The following is a 20,028-nucleotide window of genomic DNA, read 5'->3' on the forward strand; positions in this document are numbered from 1 at the left end:
AGCTGGGATTACAGGCATGCGCCACCACGCCCGGCTAATTTTGTATTTTTAGTAGAGACAGGTTTTCTCCATGTTGGTCAGGCTGATCGTGAACTCCTGACCTCAGGTGATCCGCCCGCCTCAGCCTCCCAAAGTGCTGGGATTACAGGCGTGAGCCGCTGTGCCCAGCCTCTCTCAGCCTCTTTAACAGATGTAAAATTGTATAGAATAGGCAGGGTGCGGTGGTTCACGCCTGTAATCTCGGCACTTTGGGAGGCTGAGGCAGGCGGATCACCTGAGGTCAGGAGTTAGAGACCAACCTGACCAACATGGAGAATCCCCGTCTCTACTGAAAATACAAAATTAGCCAGGCGTGGTGGCGCATGCCTGTAATCCCAGCTACTCGGGAGGCTGAGGCAGGAAAATCGCTTGAACTCGAGAGGCAGAGGTTGCAGTAAGCTGAGATTGCACCACTGCACTCCAGCTTGGGCAACAACAGTGAAACTCGGTCTCAAAAAAAAAAAATTGTATAAAATAATAATTATAACAGTGCATTCCTGGGTTTATAATGTTTAAGGCGATATGTATAACATCTAACAAAAAGTGGGAAAAGGCAATAGAGCTTCATAGGAACAATGTTTCTATATCTCACTAGGATTAAGTTAGTATAAATCTGAAGCTCAGTTTGATAAGATGTATATGATAAGCCCTAGAGCAACCACTGAGGAAATAATTCAAAAATTAGTGAAAAAAAATCAGTAAAGAAATTAAAATGCTATATTAGAAAATATTCACTTAATAGAAAAGAAAACATAAAGGAGGAATAGAAGAGCAAAAAAGACGTAAGACATAGAAAAGAAAAAGTGAAATGGCAGATGTTAATCTAACTATATCATTAATAACATTAAAAGTGAATGGATTGAATAACTCAATCAAAAGGCAGAGACTTTCAGACTGTATTAAAAAACAATATCCAATGATATTCTGTCTACAGAAGACAAACTTTAGATTCAAGGATACAAAAAGATTGAAAGTAATAGAAAGATAAAAGATATATCATGCAAACAGCAACAGCAACAAGGAAGCTGGAACAGCTATACTAATAATGCAAAATAGACTTTAAAAAATGTTACCAGACTTGAGGAACATTTCATGATCTACAGGTCACTATACCAGGAAGATGTAACAATTATAAACATACAGGCATCCAACAACAGAGCCCAAACATGTATTAAATAAATACTGACAGAAATGAAGAAATACACAATAAGCAATAATATTTGGAGATTTTGATATCCAACTTTTAAAAAAAGTTGTAACTATATGAGATGATGAATATGTTAATTAGCTTAGTTGTGGTAATCATTTTGCAATGTATATCAAAACATCACATTGTACATCTTAAATACATACAATTTTTATTTGTCAATCATACCTCGAGTCAGGAAAAAACTAACGAAAGAACAATTGGGCAGAAAATCAATAAGGAAATAAAAGACTTGAGCAACGCTATAAACCAACTAGACCTAGCAGATTTCTGTAGAACAGGAGAATTTATATTCTTCCCAAGTGCACATGGAACACTCTCCAGGATAAACCACATGCTAGGCCATAAACCTTGGTAAATTTACAGGAGTAAAAATGCAATGCATGTTTTCTGATGACAACAGAATGAAATTAGATATTAATAAAAGAAAGAAATTTGGGGAATTCACAAGTATGTGGAAATTAAACAATGCACTCTGTTTTAAATTTTAATTTAATTTTAAGTTCTGGGAGACATGTGCAGGATGTGCAGTTTTGTTACATAGATAAACGTGTGCCAAGGTAGTTTGCTGCACCTGTTAACCCATCACCTAGGTATTAAGTCCTGCATGCGTTCCATTTGCTATTCATCCTGATGCTGTCCCTTCCCCCGCCCCTGCCCCCAGGCCCCTGTGTGTGTTGTTCCCCTCCCTATGTCCATGTATTCTCATAAACAATGCACTCTTAAATAACCAATAGATCAAAGAAGAAATGAAAAGGGACACTAGAAAATACTTTGATATAAATGAAAATGAAGACACAATATACCTTATAACTTATGGGATACAGCAAAAACGGTGCTTAAAAGAAATTTGATAGATGTATATGCTTATATTAAGGAAATGATTGAAAATAACCTAAATTTTCACCTTAAGACACTGAAAAAGAAGAGCAAGCTACACATAAAGCAAGTAGAAAAAGAAAATAATAGAGATTAGAGCAGAAATAAGTGAAATAGAGAATAGAAAAACAATAGAGAAAATATCAACCAAACCAAGAGTTGACTCTTTTACAAATCAAAATATTGGCAAAATATTAGCTAGATATGCTAGGAAAAAATAGCAGACTGGATTACTAGAATCAAAAATGAAAAAGGAATTTTGAAATACACAATAAATTATTATTTATTATAATTACCATTTTGTGCAATAGATTACTAAAGTTTATTCTTCCTGTCTAACTGAAACTGAACCTTTCGATCAACAGCTTCCCTTTCCCCATCCATCTCCTCTGGTAATCACCATTCTACTATTTCTGTGAGTTTGACTTTTTTAGATTCCATGTATCTCACATATATATGGAGTCTATTTGTCTTTCTGTGCCTGACTTATTTAACTTATCATAAATGTCATCACAAAAAATGATAAGTATGTGAGGTGACAGATTTATTAATTAATTTTATTTAATCATTTAACAATATAAACATAGCAAAACATCACATTGTGCCCCATAAATATATACAATTATTATTTTTTCAATTAAAATGAAATTTAAATTTTTTAAAAAAGAAACGAAAGAGGATACATTGCTACCAACCTTATAGAAATAAATGCTATGAACAACTATTTGCTAATAAACTAGATACTTGAGATGAAAAACAAGTTTCTAGAAAGACACAAAACTGAGTCTAAGAGAAATAGGACATCTACATAAATCTATAGGAAGCAAAGAGATTGAATTAATAAACTAAAAACTACCCACAAAGAAAACCCTAGGCCCTTCACCACTGCTTCTACCAAACATTTGAAGAAGAATTAATATCAATTCTTCACAAAGGTTTCCAAAAAATAGAAGAGGGAACACTGCCCAACTCAGTCCATAAGGCTAGTATTACCCTGATACCAAAACTAGGCAAAGACATCACAAGAAAACTACAGCCCAGTATCTTTTTACCAATACAGATGCAAAAACCCTCAAATCAATACTAGCAAATGGGATCCAGTAATATATAAAAAGAAATACATACCATGAAAAATGAGATTTATCACAGGATAAATGCAAGATTGGTTTTACATCCCCAAATCAATTAATAGAGTATGTTATATCAGTAGAATACAAAACAAAAACCTCGTGATCATCTCAATAGATACAAAACAAGCATTTAGCAAAATCCCATTCATGGTAAAAACTCTCAGGAAGTTAACAATAGAAGGGAACTTCCCCAACCTGACATTGGGGCCTCTACAAAGCATATCTAACATCATACTTAGTGTAAAAAGACTGGATGCTTTCCCCCTAAGATCAGGAACAAGGCAAGGGTGTCTGTTTCCACCACTTCATCATTGTACTGGAGGTTCTAGTCAGGATAGACAAGAAAAAAAAAAAAAAAAAAAAAAAGCAGCCATCCAGATTGAAAGGAAGAAGTAAACTCTTTGCAGATGACATGATCTTGTATATAGAAAAAATCCTAAGAAGTCCAGCAAATAACTATTACAACTATTGAACAAGTTCAGCAAGGTTGCAGGATACCAGGTCAGTATATAAAAATCAATTGTATTTCCATATGCTTGTAATGAATGATCTGAAAATGAAATCAAGAAAACAATTCCATTTACAAAAGCATTAAAACCAATACAAAAATTTGGAATAAATTTAACAAAAGAAATGCAAAACTTATACTCTAAAAATTGTAAAATTCTGTTGAAAGAAATGAAAGAAGATCTAAATAAATGGAAAAAATCTCTTTTGTATATGGATCAGAAGCCTTGTATTGTTAAAATGGCAATACTCCCTAAATTGATCTACAGGTTCAGTGGAATCCCTGTCAGAATCTCAGCTGACTTTGTAGAAATTGGCAAGCTGAATGTACAATTCATATGGAATTGCAAGGGACCCAGAATAGTCCAAATAATCTTGAAAAAGAAAAACAGAGTAGGACTGGCACTTCCCAACTTCAAAATTTACCGAAATTACTTTTGTACCAACCTAAGGCCAGAGTAATCAAGACAGTGTGGTACACACATGAAGACAGACATATAGATCAAAAGAATAGAAGTAGAATCTAGAAATAAAACCACGTGTCTATGGGCAACTGATTTTCCACTAGGTTGCCAAGATCACTCAATGGGAGAGCAAGAGTCCTGTTAACAAACGGTTCTGGGACAACTGGATGGCCACATACAAAAGAATAAAGTTGGGCTCTTATCTCAAGTTTGTGTCATTTAAAAAAGTTTTTAAACAACTTCATTGAGATATAATTCACAAACCATAAAATTTACCCATTTAGTGTACAATTCAATAGTTTTTCGTATATTTACAGATATGGACAACAATCATCATGATCAATTTTAGATTTTCTTCCCTTCCAAAAGAAACTTTATACCTTCAGCTATCAGCCCCTATCACTCTATCCTCCCAATCCCTAAGCCACCATCTACTTTCTCTCTATAGGGATCCGAGACCTGCTGTCACAAGCCAAGGAACACGCGGAGCCTCCAGAAACTGGAAGAGGCAAGGAAGGATCCTCTCCTAGAGCCTTTAGAGGGGGTGAAGCCCCGCCAACACCTTGATTCCTGACTTCTACCCTCCCCTCCAGATTTGCAAGACAATAAATTTCTGTTATTTAAACCATCCAGCTTGTGGTCCTGTAATTGCAGCAGCCTCAAGTTAACATAATCATCTTCTAGCCTTAGTTAGAAATCAGCTTGTTAAGCCTCCATTACACACAGGGAATAACAAACATCAACACACCAGTGGTACTTCCCAGTTAATACCAGCTCGTTAAGGTGCCTGTGTCTGAGCTACTAACGCACACACCCCTAACCATTAGGGTGAGTTTTCCCATAGCAATTCCTCAGTCCTCTCATGACAGCTGACCACTCTGGTTTAATAGAAATGTTTCAGAACTTTTGTATCTCAAAGCGAAGGAGTGTGGCTGTCAATCTATTTCCTCCCAGAATACCCCCAACCCTTAAGAAGATTTTCCCTTCCTGGTTCCTTAGCAATCGGGGTAAACATTTGCTTTACCTGTGTGTGATTGAAGAGTTATTCTAGTGACTTTTTCAGAAGATAGAAGATCTGTTTGAGGAAGGCTAGTTATTTCCGCTATCCAGAAACAACTAGCTGGAATCCTTAACAATCTCTTTCCAATAAAGTAAAACATTAAAGTGACAAGATTTTTGTTTTTTGTTTTTTTCCTTTTTTTGAGACAGAGCCTCACTTGGTTGCCCAGGCTGGAGTGCAGTGACGCGATCTTGGCTCGCTGCAACCTCCGTCTCCCAGGTTCAAGCAATTCTCCTGTCTTGGTCTCCCGAGTAGCTGGGATTACAGGTGTGCCACCGCGTCCGGCTAATTTTTGTATTTTTAGTAGAGATAGGTTTTCACCATGTTCACTAGGCTGCTCTCGAACTCCTGACCTCAGATGATCTGCCTGTCTTAGCCTCCCAAAGTGTTGGGATTACAGGCGTGAACCAACATGCCTGGCCTGAAAATGACAAGGTTTTTAAGTACTGAAGAATATAAAACAAAAAGCAAAACTTCCCCCCCCCCCTTTTTTTTTAAAGTCTCATTGGGAAAAAAAATTAATGCACAGAACATCATGTATATCGAAAAATAATATAAACATAGCCGGCCATGGTTGTGGGTGCCTGTAATCCCAGCTACTCGGGAGGCTGAGAATAGCTTGGACCCAGGTTGCAGTGAGCCAAGATTGCGCCATTGCACTCCACCCTGGCAACAGAGCGAGACCCCGTCTAAAAAATATATATATAGACAGTTCATTAAGCAGACATGGAGACGGCCTGGAGTATGATAGGATTTTAAGGTTTTTTTAAAGGCAGGAGACAAAGTTGTTAATCACAATTTGCCCATTATGTAGACTCTGTGAATACAGACATGGAGAGGGCCAGGGAAAGAAGGAGACAGTTGCTTTGGACATCGTAAGAAAATTCACTCTTCAACAGGTGCTCTCGCTCTCTCTTTCTCTCTTTTTTTTTTTTTTTTTTTTTTTGAGACAGAGTCTCGCTTTGTCGTCTAAGCTGGAGTGCAGTGGTGTGATCTCGGCTCACTGCAACCTCCGCCTCCCGTGTTAAAGCGATTCCCCCACCTCAGCCTCCCGAGTAGCTGGTATTACAGCCAAGGGCCACCACGCCTGGCTAATTTTTGTATTTTTAGTAGGAACGGGGTTTCACCATGTTGGCCAGACTGGTGTCGAACTCCTGACCTCAGGTGATCCGCCTGCCTCGGCCTCCCAAAGTGCTGGGATTACAGGCGTGAGCCACTGCACCCTGCCTTCAAAAGATAGTCTTAAAAACAAACAAAATCCTTTACAAAATAATCAGAGATATTGAGGATTTTTAAAGAAAGCTTTAGCATTTCTAAGGTTTGGAGGAGGGGGATTGGATACATTTTTAAAATAAATTTTTAATTTTAGAATAGTTTTATATTTACAGAAAAATTAAGGAGGCAGTACAATTACGATTTGTCGGAATGTATAGCAGAATTTGCCCATAAAACCTTCTAGGACTTTCTTAGCTCTTTTACTTCCTTTGTAAGTTCTTCTTTGGTTATTGGTCCATTCAGACTTCCTATTTTTTCGTAGACTAATTATTGTCATTAAGACTTCCATGAAGAATCTCCCATTTGTATCTAAATTTAAATTTTTAGGTTAAAAAAAAAAAAAAAAAATCTTAGCCCTCACTCCTGATTGGACACCAGGGATAAGGGGCGTGGCTTAAGCGTTGAGTGACATATTGAAAGTCGAACGGGGAACTCGGACAGAACGTCTTGTTAGAAAGCAGGTTGGGGCGGCAGGGTCAACTCGTGTTTCTCGACCAGTTTGTGGACCTAGGAAACAGGGGACCCTGTGCACGACAGGAGTGCTGCCCACCGGCAGGAGATGGCACAGAGGACCACAGCCTGGCTCAGCTCCCCTGCAAACATCATCCCAAGCGCCCCGAGCACTTTCATGTGGTGTTCGTGGAGCGCCCCCTGGAGCTCGAAGGCTGATAGTGACCCTGGAGTTAGGCATCTGGGTTACTTAATGCATTAATTTCCCAAACTCTCAGGACACGGCGTAGCCGCAGGCTTCTAGAATTGCTTCCCAGGCTCAGTTCCCACTTCCCAGTCATGTTCCACCACCGCGACCCCTTGCCTGACCGCGGGATGAGATGCAGCTCACCAATTCCTCCGAAGAGAGACATCCCTGTTACATGTAGGGAACAGGTTTTGTTGTTGTTGTTGTTTTTAAAAAGCTCCTACTACGCCTGCCACCAACAATTCTTAATGTTTTATTTTTCTTAAATGTTCATGCAAACAGAATAACAAAGTAAACACCCGTCTACTCACTATTTCACCGCTTAATACAGTCGTTTTTTAAAAATCAGAAGTAAGCTATGCTTACCATAAAAAATGCCTAAACATTACAGAAGTCAAAAGCAGAACTCCAGGCTGTGGTCTTATCCTCCAGGTCATAGGGTCCTTTCTAGAGAACGTGGTTGTGTTTGCAAATCTGCGCTCACTTAGAGGATGGCTGGGTTACAAGAGAGCACTCTACACCGGGGGTCCCCAACACCCCCGCTCCCCACCCCCACAGACCAGTACCCATGGTGGCCTGTTAGGAACCAGACCGCACAGCAGCGGGCCAGCCAGCAAAGCTTCGTCTGTATTTGCAGCGACTCCCCGTCGCTGGGTTACAACCTGAGCTCCGCCTCCTGTCAGGTCAGCCAGGGCACTAGATTCTCAAAGGAGCGCAAACTCTATTGTGAACTGCGCATTCGAGGGATCTAGGTTGTGTGCTCCCTATGAGAATCGAATGCCTGAAGATCTGTCACTGTGTCCCATCACCTCCAGATGGGACCATCTAGTTGCAGGAAAACAAGTTCAGGGCTCCCATTAGAATTGACATTATGGTGAGTTGTATAATTATTTGATGATATATTATAATGTAATAATAATAGAAATAAAGTGCACAATAAATGTAGTATGCTTGAATCATACCCAAAGAATCCCCCACCCCACCCACTCCACCCACCGCACCGCTGACGTCTGTGGGAAAATTGTCTTCCCCAAAACTGGTTCCTGGTGCCCAGCGGTTGGGGACCGCTCACCTCACAGTTCCGCAGCTGCTGCCATCCTGGTTTATCCATACATCTTGGGGCCTCCAGGTCAGCCCCTGCAGCTTTACCTTCTTCTTGTTTATAGCTGCATAGACTTAGATGTTCAGAGAATAGTCCAGTCTCTGTTCCGTCCAGCTTTAGAGCCTCAGCGTTTCTTCACATCAGTCACTTGCTTATTAATTATTTAAAGGTTCTTGCTCCTTCCTGAAACTAAAGGAGAGGTCCCTGATCAAGTTGAATTTTGCAAAGGTGAGTAGTGAATTTTACAGTTAATTCCTGGGATTGGCTGGGGGAACTCAAGGCTTTCAGCCCTCACTAAGTTCTCCTAGGGAATCATTCATTCCTTTAAGATCAAGCTAGACAGTTTTATTTTATTTATTTATTTATTTATTTTGAGACAGAGTCTCGCTCTGTCACCCAGGCTGGAGTGCAGTGGCATGACCTTGGCTCACTGCAACCTCCACCTCCCGGGTTTAAGTGATTCTTCTGCCTCAGCCTCTGGAGTAGCTGGGACTACAGGCGCATGCCACCACACCTGGCTAATTTTTTTTTGTTTTGTTTTGTTTTGTTTTTGTTTTTAGTAGAGACGGGGTTTCATCATATTGGTCAGACTGGTCTCAAACTCCTGACCTCGTGATCCACCCGCCTCCACCTCCCAAAGTGCTGGGATTACAGGCATAAGCCACGGCACCTGGCCAAGCTAGACATTTTTTTTTTAATTAAGACATTATTATTATAATTTTTTTGAGATGGAGTTTCACTCTTGTTGTCCAGGCTGGAGTGCAATGGTGCGATCTTGGCTCACTACAACCTCTGCCTCCTGGGATCAAGTGATTCTCCTGCCTCAGCCTCTCATGTAGGTGGGATTACAGACATGCGCCACTGTGCCGGGTTAATTTTGTATTTTTAGTAGAGATGGGATTTCACCATGTTGGCCAGGCTGGTTTGAACTTCTGACCTCAGGTGACCAAACCACCTTGGCCTCCCAAAGTGCTGGGATTACAGGCATGAGCCACTGTGCCTGGCAACAGACATTATTTTTTGGAGCAGTTTAAGGCTTACAGAAAATTGAGCAGGTAGTATGCAGTTCTCATATACCACTCAGCCCCTAACACTTTCCCCTACCATTTTCTTCTAAATTTATTTGTTTTTAAAAAATTGTATGACTTTATCTTGCACAATATAATGTTTTGAAGTATGTATATATTGTGGAATGGTTAAATCTAGCTTATTTATTTATTTATTTATTGAGACAGAGTTTCGCTCTTGTTGCCCAGGCTGGAGTGCAATGGCACAATCTCAGCTCACCGCAACCTCTGCCTCCGGAGTTCAAGCGATTCTCCTGCCTCAGTCTCCTTAGTAGCTGGGATTACAGGCGTGTGCCACCATACTTGGCTAATTTTGTATTTTTAGTAGAGATGGGGTTTCTCCATGTTGGTCAGGCTGGTCTTTGAACTGTCAACCTCAGGTGATCCTCCCGCCTCAGCCTCCCAAAGTGCTGGGATTGCAGGCGTGAGCCACCGCACCTGGCCAAATCTAGCTAATTTAAAGAAATGTGTTACCTCACATAGTTATTATTATTATTATTTTTTGTGGTGAGAACACCTAACATCTACTCTCTTAGCATTTTTCAAGAAGGCAATATATCACCATTAATTATAGTCATGATGCTGTCCAATAGATCTCTTGAACTTATTCCTTCTATCTAAATGTGATTATGCATCCTTTGACCAACATCTTCCCAACTCCCCTTTACCCCCAACAACCCCAGATTCTTTTAACCAACATTCTACTCTCTACTTCTATGAGGTCCACTTTAAAAAAAAAAGTATTTATTTATTTTTTCAAATTTTATTTATTATTATTTATTTATTCATTTATTTATTTTTTTTTTGAGGCAGAGTTTCCCTCTTATTGCCCAGTCTGGAGTGCAATGGTGCGATATTGACTCACTACAACCTCTGCCTTCTGGGTTCAAGCGATTCTCTTGCCTCAGCCTTCTGGGTAGCTGGGATTACAGGTGCCTGCCACCATGCCCAGCTAATTTTTTGCTATTTTTAGTAGAAATGGGGTTTTGCCATGTTGGCCAAGCTGGTCTCGAACTCCTGACCTCAGGTGATCCACCTGCCTTGACCTCTCAAAGTGTTGAGATTACAGGCGTGAGCCACCATGCCCACACTTATTTATTTTTATTATTTTTATTTCAGTAGGTATTTGGGGTAACAGATGGTGTTTGGTTACATGAATAATTTGTTAAGTGGTGATTTCTGAGATTTTGGCGCACCCATCACCCGAGCAGTATACACTGCACCATATTTGTAGTCTTTTATCCCGCACCCTTTCCCCCGAGTCCCCAAAGTCCATTGTGTCATTCTGATGCCTTTGCATCCTCATAGCTTAGCTCCCACTTGTGAGTGAGAAAGTACGACGTTTGGTTTTCCATTCCTGAGTTACTTCAGTTAGAATAATGGTCTCCAATCTCATCCAGGTTGCTGTAAATGCCGTTATTTCATTCTCTTTTTATGGCTGAATAGTATTCCATGGTATGTCTCTCTCTCTCTCTCTCTATATATATATCACATACCATGGAGTAATGTATGTATGTATGTATGTATGTATGTATCTATCTATCTATCTATCTATCTATCTATCTATCTATCTATCTATCTATCATCTATCTATCTATATATCACATTTTCTTTATCCACTTGTTGATTGATGGACATTTGGGCTGGTTCTATAATTTTGTAATTGTGAATTGTGTTGCTATAAACGTGTGTGTGCAAGTATCTCTTTTGTACAATGACTTATTTTCCTCTAAGCAGATACCCAGTAGCGGGATTGCTGGATCAAATAGCAAATCTATTTTTTGTCCTTTAAGGAATCTCCACTGTTTTCTCTAGTGGGTGTACTGGTTTACGTTCCCACCAACAGTGTAAAAGTGTTCCCTTTTCATCACATGCACAACACCTATTATTTTTTGACTTTTTGATCTTTGATTTTGTTATTTTTTGATTATGGCCATTCTTGCAGGAGTAAGGCGTAAGGTCCACTTTTTAGGTTTCCACATGTGTATGAGATCATGTGGTATTTGTCTTTCTGTGTCTGCTTTATTTCATTTAACATAATGTCCTTTAGGCTCATCTATGTTGCAAATGACAGGATTTCATTCTTTGTGAATACTTTTTTAATGGCCAAATTGTGTATAAATCCATTGTGTATAAATCACATTTTTTTGTTGTTGTTTTTAGATGGAGTCTCGCTCTGTTGCCAGGCTGGAGTGCGGTGGCGCGATCTCGGCTCACTGGAACCTCCGCCTCCTGAGTTCAAGCAATTCTCCTGCCTCAGCCTCCCAAGTAGTTGGAACTACAAGCATGTACCACCACACCCAGCTAATTTTTGTATTTTTACTAGAGACCGGGTTTCACCATGTTGGCTAGGCTGGTCTTGAACACTTGACCTTAGGTGCTCCACCCGCCTCGGCCTCCCAAAGTGCTGGGATTACAGGCATGAGCCACTGTGCCTGGCCTATTATTTTATTAAATAGACTTTCTTACCCTTTTCTCCCTCTTTGCCTTCTGGGACCCCAATAATTTGAAAATTTGGTTGCTTTATGGTATCATATGTCATGAAGGCTTTTATCATTCTTTTTAAATTCTTTTTTATTTTTGCCTTCCTGGGTTATTTCAAAAGATATGGTTTCAAGTTCTGAAATTCTTTTTTCTACTTGATTTAGTCTTTTATTGAAGCTTTCAAATATTTTGTACTTCATTCAATGAAGTCTTCATTTCCAGAGTTTGTGTGTTTCTTTTTTATGTCTATCTCTTTGGTAAATTTCTCATTCATATCCTAAATTGTTTTTCTAATTTGTTTGTATTATTTTTCTGAGTTCTTTTGTATCTCACTGAGCTTCTTTAATATCATTATTTTGAATTCTTTATCCAGTTATAGCCTCTGTATGATTTATTTGGCTGTAAGCAGCATCAGTAGTGTTATTTCCTCTGTGGCTTAAGGTGCAGTCGTTGGTGGAGACTGTGAATCTTTTCCAGGGATAGGGGATGTCAGGTGGGCCGGTTTTTGGGCCCAGTGGTGGCAGTGGTAGGCCAAGTATGCCTGTCCTTGAGCCCCAGGGTCGTGTGTGCTGGCACAGGTCTTAGCAGGTTCAGGTGGGCCAATTCCCAGGCTTCCAGGTGGCTTGCTTGGGTGCTGGTATTGCCAGCCATGGGCCAGGTAGGTGCGTAGTTCCTGGGGCCACTGGGCAGCAAGGGTGGCATGGGCAATGGCAGTAATATTGGCGGGACAATCTAGCTCCCAGTCAGCTGGTGCTAGTGTTGGTGATGGCTGCGATGGGCTGAGCAGGCCAGTCTCCAGGCCCGTAAGTGACACATGCAAGTAGATGCCACCTGAGGTGGTAGTGGCCAGCTGGGTGTGTTCAGCCTCAGGCCCCTGGGACTATTCTCATCTCCTGGAAATGCTTGTGCATCAGTTTAAAATCACCTCTTTGCTGTGATCTAGGGAGACTAGCGAATGTCAAATTCCTTCAGTTCCCAGAGATAGGTGTTTTAGGATGCAGTGGAAGCTGCAAAAGTTTGGGTGCTCACTGCATGGAAGAACTCCTTCCAGGGAGAGTCTATAGACTTACCACTGGAGCAAGCAAGGGCCAAAGGTTTGGGCAGTGTCTGAACTCCCATTCAGGCTCCCAGGGGTCCAGCATTTGTCTGTCTGGTTAACTTCCAGATACAGGCTGGTTAAAAGCATGACTATCAAGCAGCAGCTGGAAGAGTGTGCTGGCAAATCCTTTTTGAGAAACTGGGAGCTGTGCATTTTGACCCCTTCTCTGCACTGCCCCGGTTGGGGGAGTGAGGTGGAGGAAGGTTAGCCTTGAAGTGCTTGTGTGCCTGCTGAAAACCACCTTTTTCTTCTGTGAGCTAGGGAGACTCACATATGCTTAATCCCTTCCGTTTTCAGAGCTAGGGAGTTTAGGATGCAGTCCTTTGAGTGCAGGTATAAAAGTTGGGGTGTTCAATGTGTGGACAAACTTCTTCCAGGAGGAATTGATAGATCTGGATTTATTGCTGGGCTGAGCTGGGCTGAAGGCTTGGGTGGCACCTAGCTTCTGTTCAGGCTCTTGTAAGTCTGTAGTTTACCTACCTAGTCAACTCCCTGATGCAGGTTCATTAGGAACTTAACCATCAACAGTTAGGGTGCTATATGTGTGGTTCACCCCTTCTCTCGTGGGGGAGAAGCTGGGAACTGGGGATTCCTTCTTGATTGTATGGCTCAGTGTCCAGAGTGGGTTTAGTATTTCCGAGTGCTTCAGCTTTTCCTGCCTGTTTGATAAGACATTTTTTTCTTTTCTTTTTTTTTTTTTTTTTCTGAGATAGAGTCTTGCTCTGTCACCCAGGTTGGAGTGCAGTGGCGCAATCTTGGCTCATGCAACCTCTGCCTCCTGTGTTCAAGCAATTCTCTTGCCTCAGCCTCCTGAGTAGCTGGGACTACAGGCGCCTGCCACCACACCCAGCTAATTTTTTGTATTTTTAGTAGAGACGGGGTTTCACCGTGTTAGCCGGGATGGTCTTGAGCTCCTGACCTTGTGATCTGCCCACCTCGGCCTCCCAAAAGGCTGGGATTACAGGCATGAGCTGCTGCGCCTGGCCTGATAAGATATTTTCTTAGTTGCCTGGTGTGTAAGAGTCTCTCAACTCACTTCTGACTTTCTTCCAGAGACAAATGATCCAGGCATAGATGTTTATTCAGTGCATCAGAGTCAGGAACCTCCTATGTCACTGTGTTCCTGGCGTCCCTTCTCTGATGAAGCTCTTTAATGCTGAAATTTGGGTGAGAAGGCACTCAAATAGAGTTCAGAAAATGCAGGCAATGATGAAAGGTAGGGGAGTTCCTTTATTGGTTTTTTTTTTTTTTTTTTTTTTTTAACAGAAAAAGATAAATTCCCAGCCCCAGATCTACTTAGACTGGGCTCAACCCATTAAAGATGTTTGGAAATATATTTCAGTGGATCAGATCACAGACCTCCCCTAGAAGTTATGTGTAAGAAGTTATACTGAAGATTGGAGCTGGTCATACTCAAGGCATACTGGAAAAAGATATTGATTTAGGCTGCTGGTGTCACCTTCCCCTGGCAAGTCGTAGATCTTTACAAATTCATCTATTTCACAGACAGCGGAGGCCCAAGGAGGATTTGAAGCCCCCAGACATATCTGTTCAATGTCATGTGCCCGAGAGTCCCAGGATGAATCCCTCACAGAGGCGCTGGCTCCTCCAGGATTCTTGATATCAGAAGGCTCATGGAGATCATGGTCATTTGCATCAGAGATTCCGGGACTTACTGGATGAATGTTTGCAGTAGTTATAGCTGAGGGAGACTCCTCCTCCTTTACTGAAAGGGTCTGGTTTGATGGTCCTAGTGATGGCCGTGGCTGCATTTGCTGCCGCTGCTGCCTCTTCCATTTGGCACGCTGGTTCTTGAACCAAATCTGGGGAAGGAGGAGTGGGGAGGTTAATAATGGAGGTTGAGTATAAAGGGGCATCCTCATGTTCCTCAGGAATTTGGTTTTTTGGAGTGAGAGTTAGTCTCACATTTATTGGAATAAGGGAAGCTCTCTCTATCCTCTGCTGTCCTGGGTTTCAAGAGAAAAGTGAGTGTAGGATTGTACTAACAATGGATGGAATATGACTTAGATCATGATGTATTAAATAGAAGCGGGTTTGTATTAGGGGTGTATTATTTTTTCTTTGAGACAAGGTACCACTCTGTCACCCAGCCTGGAGTGCAGTGGTGCAATCATAGCTCACTGCAGCCTTGAACTCCTGGGCTTAAGCAATCCTCCTATCTCAGTCTCCCAAGTAGCTGGGACTACAGCCATGTGCCTCCAGGCCTGGTTAATTTTTAATTTTTTTTTTTTTTGTAGAGACATGGTCTTACTATGTTGCCCAGGCTGGTCTTGAACTGGGCTCAAGCAATCCTCCTGCCTCCACCTCCCAAAGTGCTGGGATTACAAGTGTGAGGCACCATACCTGGTGCCCAGAGAAAGTATTTTAAAGTCCGAGTATGGGGTGAGAGTTTAGCTTGGGTTGTCTTCAGTGTTCATCCAGGTGTTCTCCCCTGAATACTTTGTGGGAACTTAGTGACAGACATCTGGATGACTGGGATCATCCTGATTCAGCAGAACCCATCCTGAATACACAAGAACAGACCCAAATGGGAGTATCTAGATCCAGCTTCAAAGAGTCCTGTGTAGCATGGTGGGCCTGGAGTTGGAAAGGTCTGGGTTCAAATTCCAACTCTTGTGTTTACAATGCTTGGAAGACAGTTCTTCTATGTGAGCTTTAGTGTTCCTCAATAAAGTGAGTGCTCATGACAATAAAAATATAAAGTGCTTAACATTTGTCCTTACACATAGCAATTGCCAATAAATAGGAATTGTTATAACAATGATCAAAAGTGTGTGTGGCCGGGCGCGGTGGCTCAAGCCTGTAATCCCAGCACTTTGGGAGGCTAAGACGGGCGGATCACGAGGTCAGGAGATTGAGACCATCCTGGCTAACACGGTGAAACCCCGTCTCTACTAAAAAAAAAACACAAAAAACTAGCCGGGTGACGTGGCGGGCGCCTGTAGTCCCAGCTACTCGGGAGGCTGAGGCAGGAGAATGGCGTGAACCCGGGAGGCGGAGCTTGCAGTGAGCTGAGATCCAGCCACTGCACTCCAGCCTGGGCAACAGAGCCAGACTCCGTCTCAAAAAAAAAAAACAAAAAAACAAACAAAAAAAAAGTGTGTCTGAAGCTCTGGATTAGGTGTGCTACCTACAGACACACTTGGGAACAGACCTTTACTACGGATAGATCGAGTTGTAGCGCTGAAGCCAGTTTCCCCATGGTAACCAAACTTGGGTGCATAGTCTTTGCAAGCACTTCTGTCAATGCTGTGAGTTGTTTGGAGAGAAATCTTGTGCGTTGCCGACGCTCTCGCCTTGGCCTTTCTGCAGAGGGAACAGACAAAAGGCTTTCATTAAAAAAAAATTCAGAGGAAAAGAGGAGGACATTGAAGAAAAATCCTCAGACAGAAGGGGGATAGCAAGAGAAAGAGAGAGGGAGATACAGAGACAAAGAGAGAAAAAAGAAAGGGAAGGTGGAAGAGAAAAAGAAAGAAGTGGGAGAAGAGGAGGAAAGCAGCAAATAAACACATTTTTTCTTAAGAAAAGAAATAAGGCTGGGCGCATTGGCTCATGCCTGTAATCCTAGCACTTTGGGAGGCCAAGGAGGGTGGATCACTTGAGATCAGGAGTTCAAAACCAACCTGGCCAACGTGGTGAAACCCCCTCTCTACTAAAAATACAAAAAAAAAAAAAAAAAAAAAAAAAAAAAATTAGCCAGGCGTGGTGACAGGCACCTGTAATCCCAGCTACTTTGGAAGCTGAGGCAGGAGAATCGCTTGAACCTGGGAGGTGGAGGTTGCAGTGAGCTGAGGTCACAGCCCTGCACTCCAGCCTGGGAGACAGAGTGAAATACTGCCTCACAAAAAAATAAAAATAAAAATAAATCTATAAATGTTAAAATTAATATTCTCAGATAAATAAAAGATATTGCACTTACACATCAAGATAGTCTTGAAAAGAAAGAAAACTCTGATAAGGCAAATGTTCTTTGAAATCAATAGCTAAAAAGAAACCCTTAGGCAATATTAGAAGAGTTGGAAGACAAAGGTGTTCCAGGAAGTAGAAAAAATACACAAAAGTGAACAAAAAGAGTGAAAAGATCAGAAAAAAATAAGACCTCTGCTCAGGGATGTCCAACAGTAGCAATACTTATGTGACTAAAAAAGTTTCAGAGAGTATCATGAAAATATTTATTTAAAAAATTCAAGATTTGAGAGATGAGGCACAGGGTTCCAGACTGAAGCTATTCCACGATGAGCACAAAAAAATGAACAAAAGGATAATTGTTGCAAAAATTTCAGAATACCAGGAATATATAGAAATTTCAGAAGCTTCTAAAGGGAAGTAGAATTTCCATTCAAAGGAATGGTAGTTAGAATTCTATTGGTCTTCAGAAAAGCAACACTGCACATTGATAAGTTATAGGAGGTAAAATCAAGGATGTGGCTTTGAGTTTAAAATCATCTACCAAGCTGAGATGTCAATATGTAAAATCGACTAACTAGTATTTTTGTGAGTTTAGTATTAAACAATAGGAAAATGTATTAGAAGAACCAGGTACAAGTTTTAATAAGTGAACTTGTTGATGCATAATTTTTCTATTAGAATCAAATCATTTTAAGAAGTTAAAATAGAAGTAAAATTACATTTATGTCCTCGGCCAAGAAATACACTTTTTTTTTTTTTTTTTTTTTTGAGACAGAATCTTGCTCTGTTGCCCAGGCTGGAGTGCAGTGGTGCAATCTCAGATCACTGCAACCTCTGCCTCCCAGGTTCAAGCAATTCTTGTGTCTCAGCCTCCCAAGTAGCTCGGACCACAGGCGCGTTCCACCATGCCCAGCTAATTTTTGTATTTTTAGTAGAGACAGGATTTTGCCATGTTGTCCAGGGTGGTCTCCAACTCCTGGCCTCAAGTGATCCGCCTGCCTTGGCATCCGAAAGTATTGGAGTTACAGGTGTGAGCCACTGCGCCCAGCCAGTAATACACTTCTAAACTATGCTTTACAAGTACAATTATAAAAGGAAAATGTTGATAAATATCACAAAGACAACTTTTAGAATATTTGTACAGTAGTACTCACAAGTGAATTGAAAAACACAAGCCAGGCTGGAAGAATATATGTGCAAGATATATAAGAGATAAATTATTAGTGTCTAGAAGAGAACAAAAATATTCTACTAAACCTTGAGAAAAAAACATGCTAAAAACTGGGAAATAGGCCAGGCGCGGTGGCTCACGCCTGTAATCCCAGCACTTTGGGAGGCCGAGACGGGTGGATCACGAGGTCGGGAGATCGAGACCATCCTGGCTAACACTGTGAAACCCCGTCTCTACTAAAAATACAAAAAAAAAAACTAGCAGGGCTTAGTGGCGGGTGCCTGTAGTCCCAGCTACTCGGGAGGCTGAGCCAGGAGAATGGCGTGAACCCGGGAGGCGGAGCTTGCAGTGAGCCGAGATCGCGCCACCGCGCTCCAGCCTGGGCGACTGAGCAAGACTCTGTCTCAAAAAAAAAAAAAAAAAAACCAAAAAAACCGAAAAACTGGGAAATGATATAAATTCAAAAATTAGCATAAGGGAAAAACAGAATGGCCTTTAAAATAGAGTGAACAGATTCAATCACACTAGTTAACAAAGAAACGGTAATTAAAGATCACGTACTATTTTATACCCATCAATGGACTGACATTTAAAAAGTATAAGAGTAGCAGGCATTAAAAAGCATGGGAGTTCAAGATGAGCTTAGGCAACAGAGTGAGATCCTATCTCTGCAAAAAATCTAAAAATTAGCTGGCCGTGGTGGAACACACTTATAAGTCCCAGCTACTCCTGAGGGTGAGGTGGGAGGATCACTAGAGCCCAGGGTCTCTAGGCCAGCCTGGACAACATACCAAGATCCCATCTCTTTAAAAAAGAGATGTGGAGAAACAAACTCCCAAGTTACTAGAGTCCCATTGCAAATAGTTTTTCAAACGATCCTTGTTGGTATAACCCAGTGGTTTCGAAATTTACCCAGTGGTTTCTACCTAAGGTTGACAAAGCCCAGAAGCCACCACAAGGTCCCATACCTCTCACTTGATTTGTCTGCAACCCAATCATTCAAACCCCAGCCTCTTGCCTTTGCCCAGCTTACCCAGCATGGTATCCTCTAGAAATGAGTGGGTTCGATCAGCTGTGTGCCGCAGAGCTCCTGAGCTGACTCTATGTGACTGCTGGGCTAAAAGACCCGCTTATTTAAGCAATATTTTAATGTAATCATGTCCCCACCCTGTCCTACCCTAATACCACGCCCTCCAGTAATCCATTCAATATCTGTTTATTGAGAACCTATTCTATGCCGATGCTGTGTAGGGCACTGGGAATAAAACTGTGATTCAAGACGGATCCCTGACCCCAGAGAGTGGAAGAAAATAAAGGAAAGTAGAGTGAACAGAAAATGGATAAAATGTTCAAAAATGTCACTTGGGATCAATGAGTAAATAAACAAAGGGCTGAGAGAAAAATAAGTTGGTAAGATGACTCAAATTCGGAAGGTGAAGGAAGTGCCCTGTGTGGGGGCGGCTTGGAGCGCAGCAGGAGGCATCCTGCTAGGAGTTTAGGATGATGGAAGGTTAAGCCCTTCACCTGCCCATCTCAGTCCAACCTCTTCCAGTCGAGACAGCAACGGATGATGGCGAAGAACTTGGCAAAGCCTAAACCATAGAGGATCTTACATCTTCTTCTTTTGAGTATGGATTTGGGGGTAGTTGTGAGCTAAAAAATAAATAAATAAATACAAAATCTATACATGTTAAAATTAATATTCTCAGATAAATAAAAGATATTGCACTTATACATCAAGATAGTCTTGAAAAGAAAGGAAACGCTGATAAGACAAATGTTCTTTGAAATCAATAGCTAAAAAGAAACCCTTAGGCAATAGTAGAAGAGTTGGAAGACAAAGCTGTTCCAGGAAGTAGAAGAAATATACAAAATTAGATGCTAACTTTTAAGTGATGGCAGAGTAGAACTTCTATC

General features: G+C 41.2%; 1 protein-coding gene across 1 annotated transcript; it reads right to left on the bottom strand.

Moving 5' to 3' along the window:
- Nucleotides 1–14,364: 14,364 nt before the first annotated feature.
- Nucleotides 14,365–19,183, bottom strand: LEUTX (leucine twenty homeobox). Its single transcript, XM_023229255.1, has 3 exons — nt 19,145–19,183; nt 16,186–16,337; nt 14,365–14,833 (listed from the first exon to the last, which is right to left on the bottom strand). Exons 1-3 carry the CDS (start codon nt 19,149–19,151, stop codon nt 14,396–14,398), a joined length of 597 nt encoding a protein of 198 aa, XP_023085023.1. The 5' UTR covers nt 19,152–19,183; the 3' UTR covers nt 14,365–14,395.
- Nucleotides 19,184–20,028: the final 845 nt, after the last annotated feature.

Source organism: Piliocolobus tephrosceles, chromosome 21 (assembly GCF_002776525.5).
Source record: "Piliocolobus tephrosceles isolate RC106 chromosome 21, ASM277652v3, whole genome shotgun sequence".
Classification (NCBI taxonomy): domain Eukaryota; kingdom Metazoa; phylum Chordata; class Mammalia; order Primates; family Cercopithecidae; genus Piliocolobus; species Piliocolobus tephrosceles.

Bases quoted from the DNA above. Each gene is read 5' to 3' on its own strand.
- LEUTX (XM_023229255.1), bottom strand. The intron at 14,834-16,185 runs GTCTGTTCCCAA...CTCCTTCCCCAG, and splicing joins TCGATCTATCCGTAGTAAAG to ATTTGGTTCAAGAACCAGCG.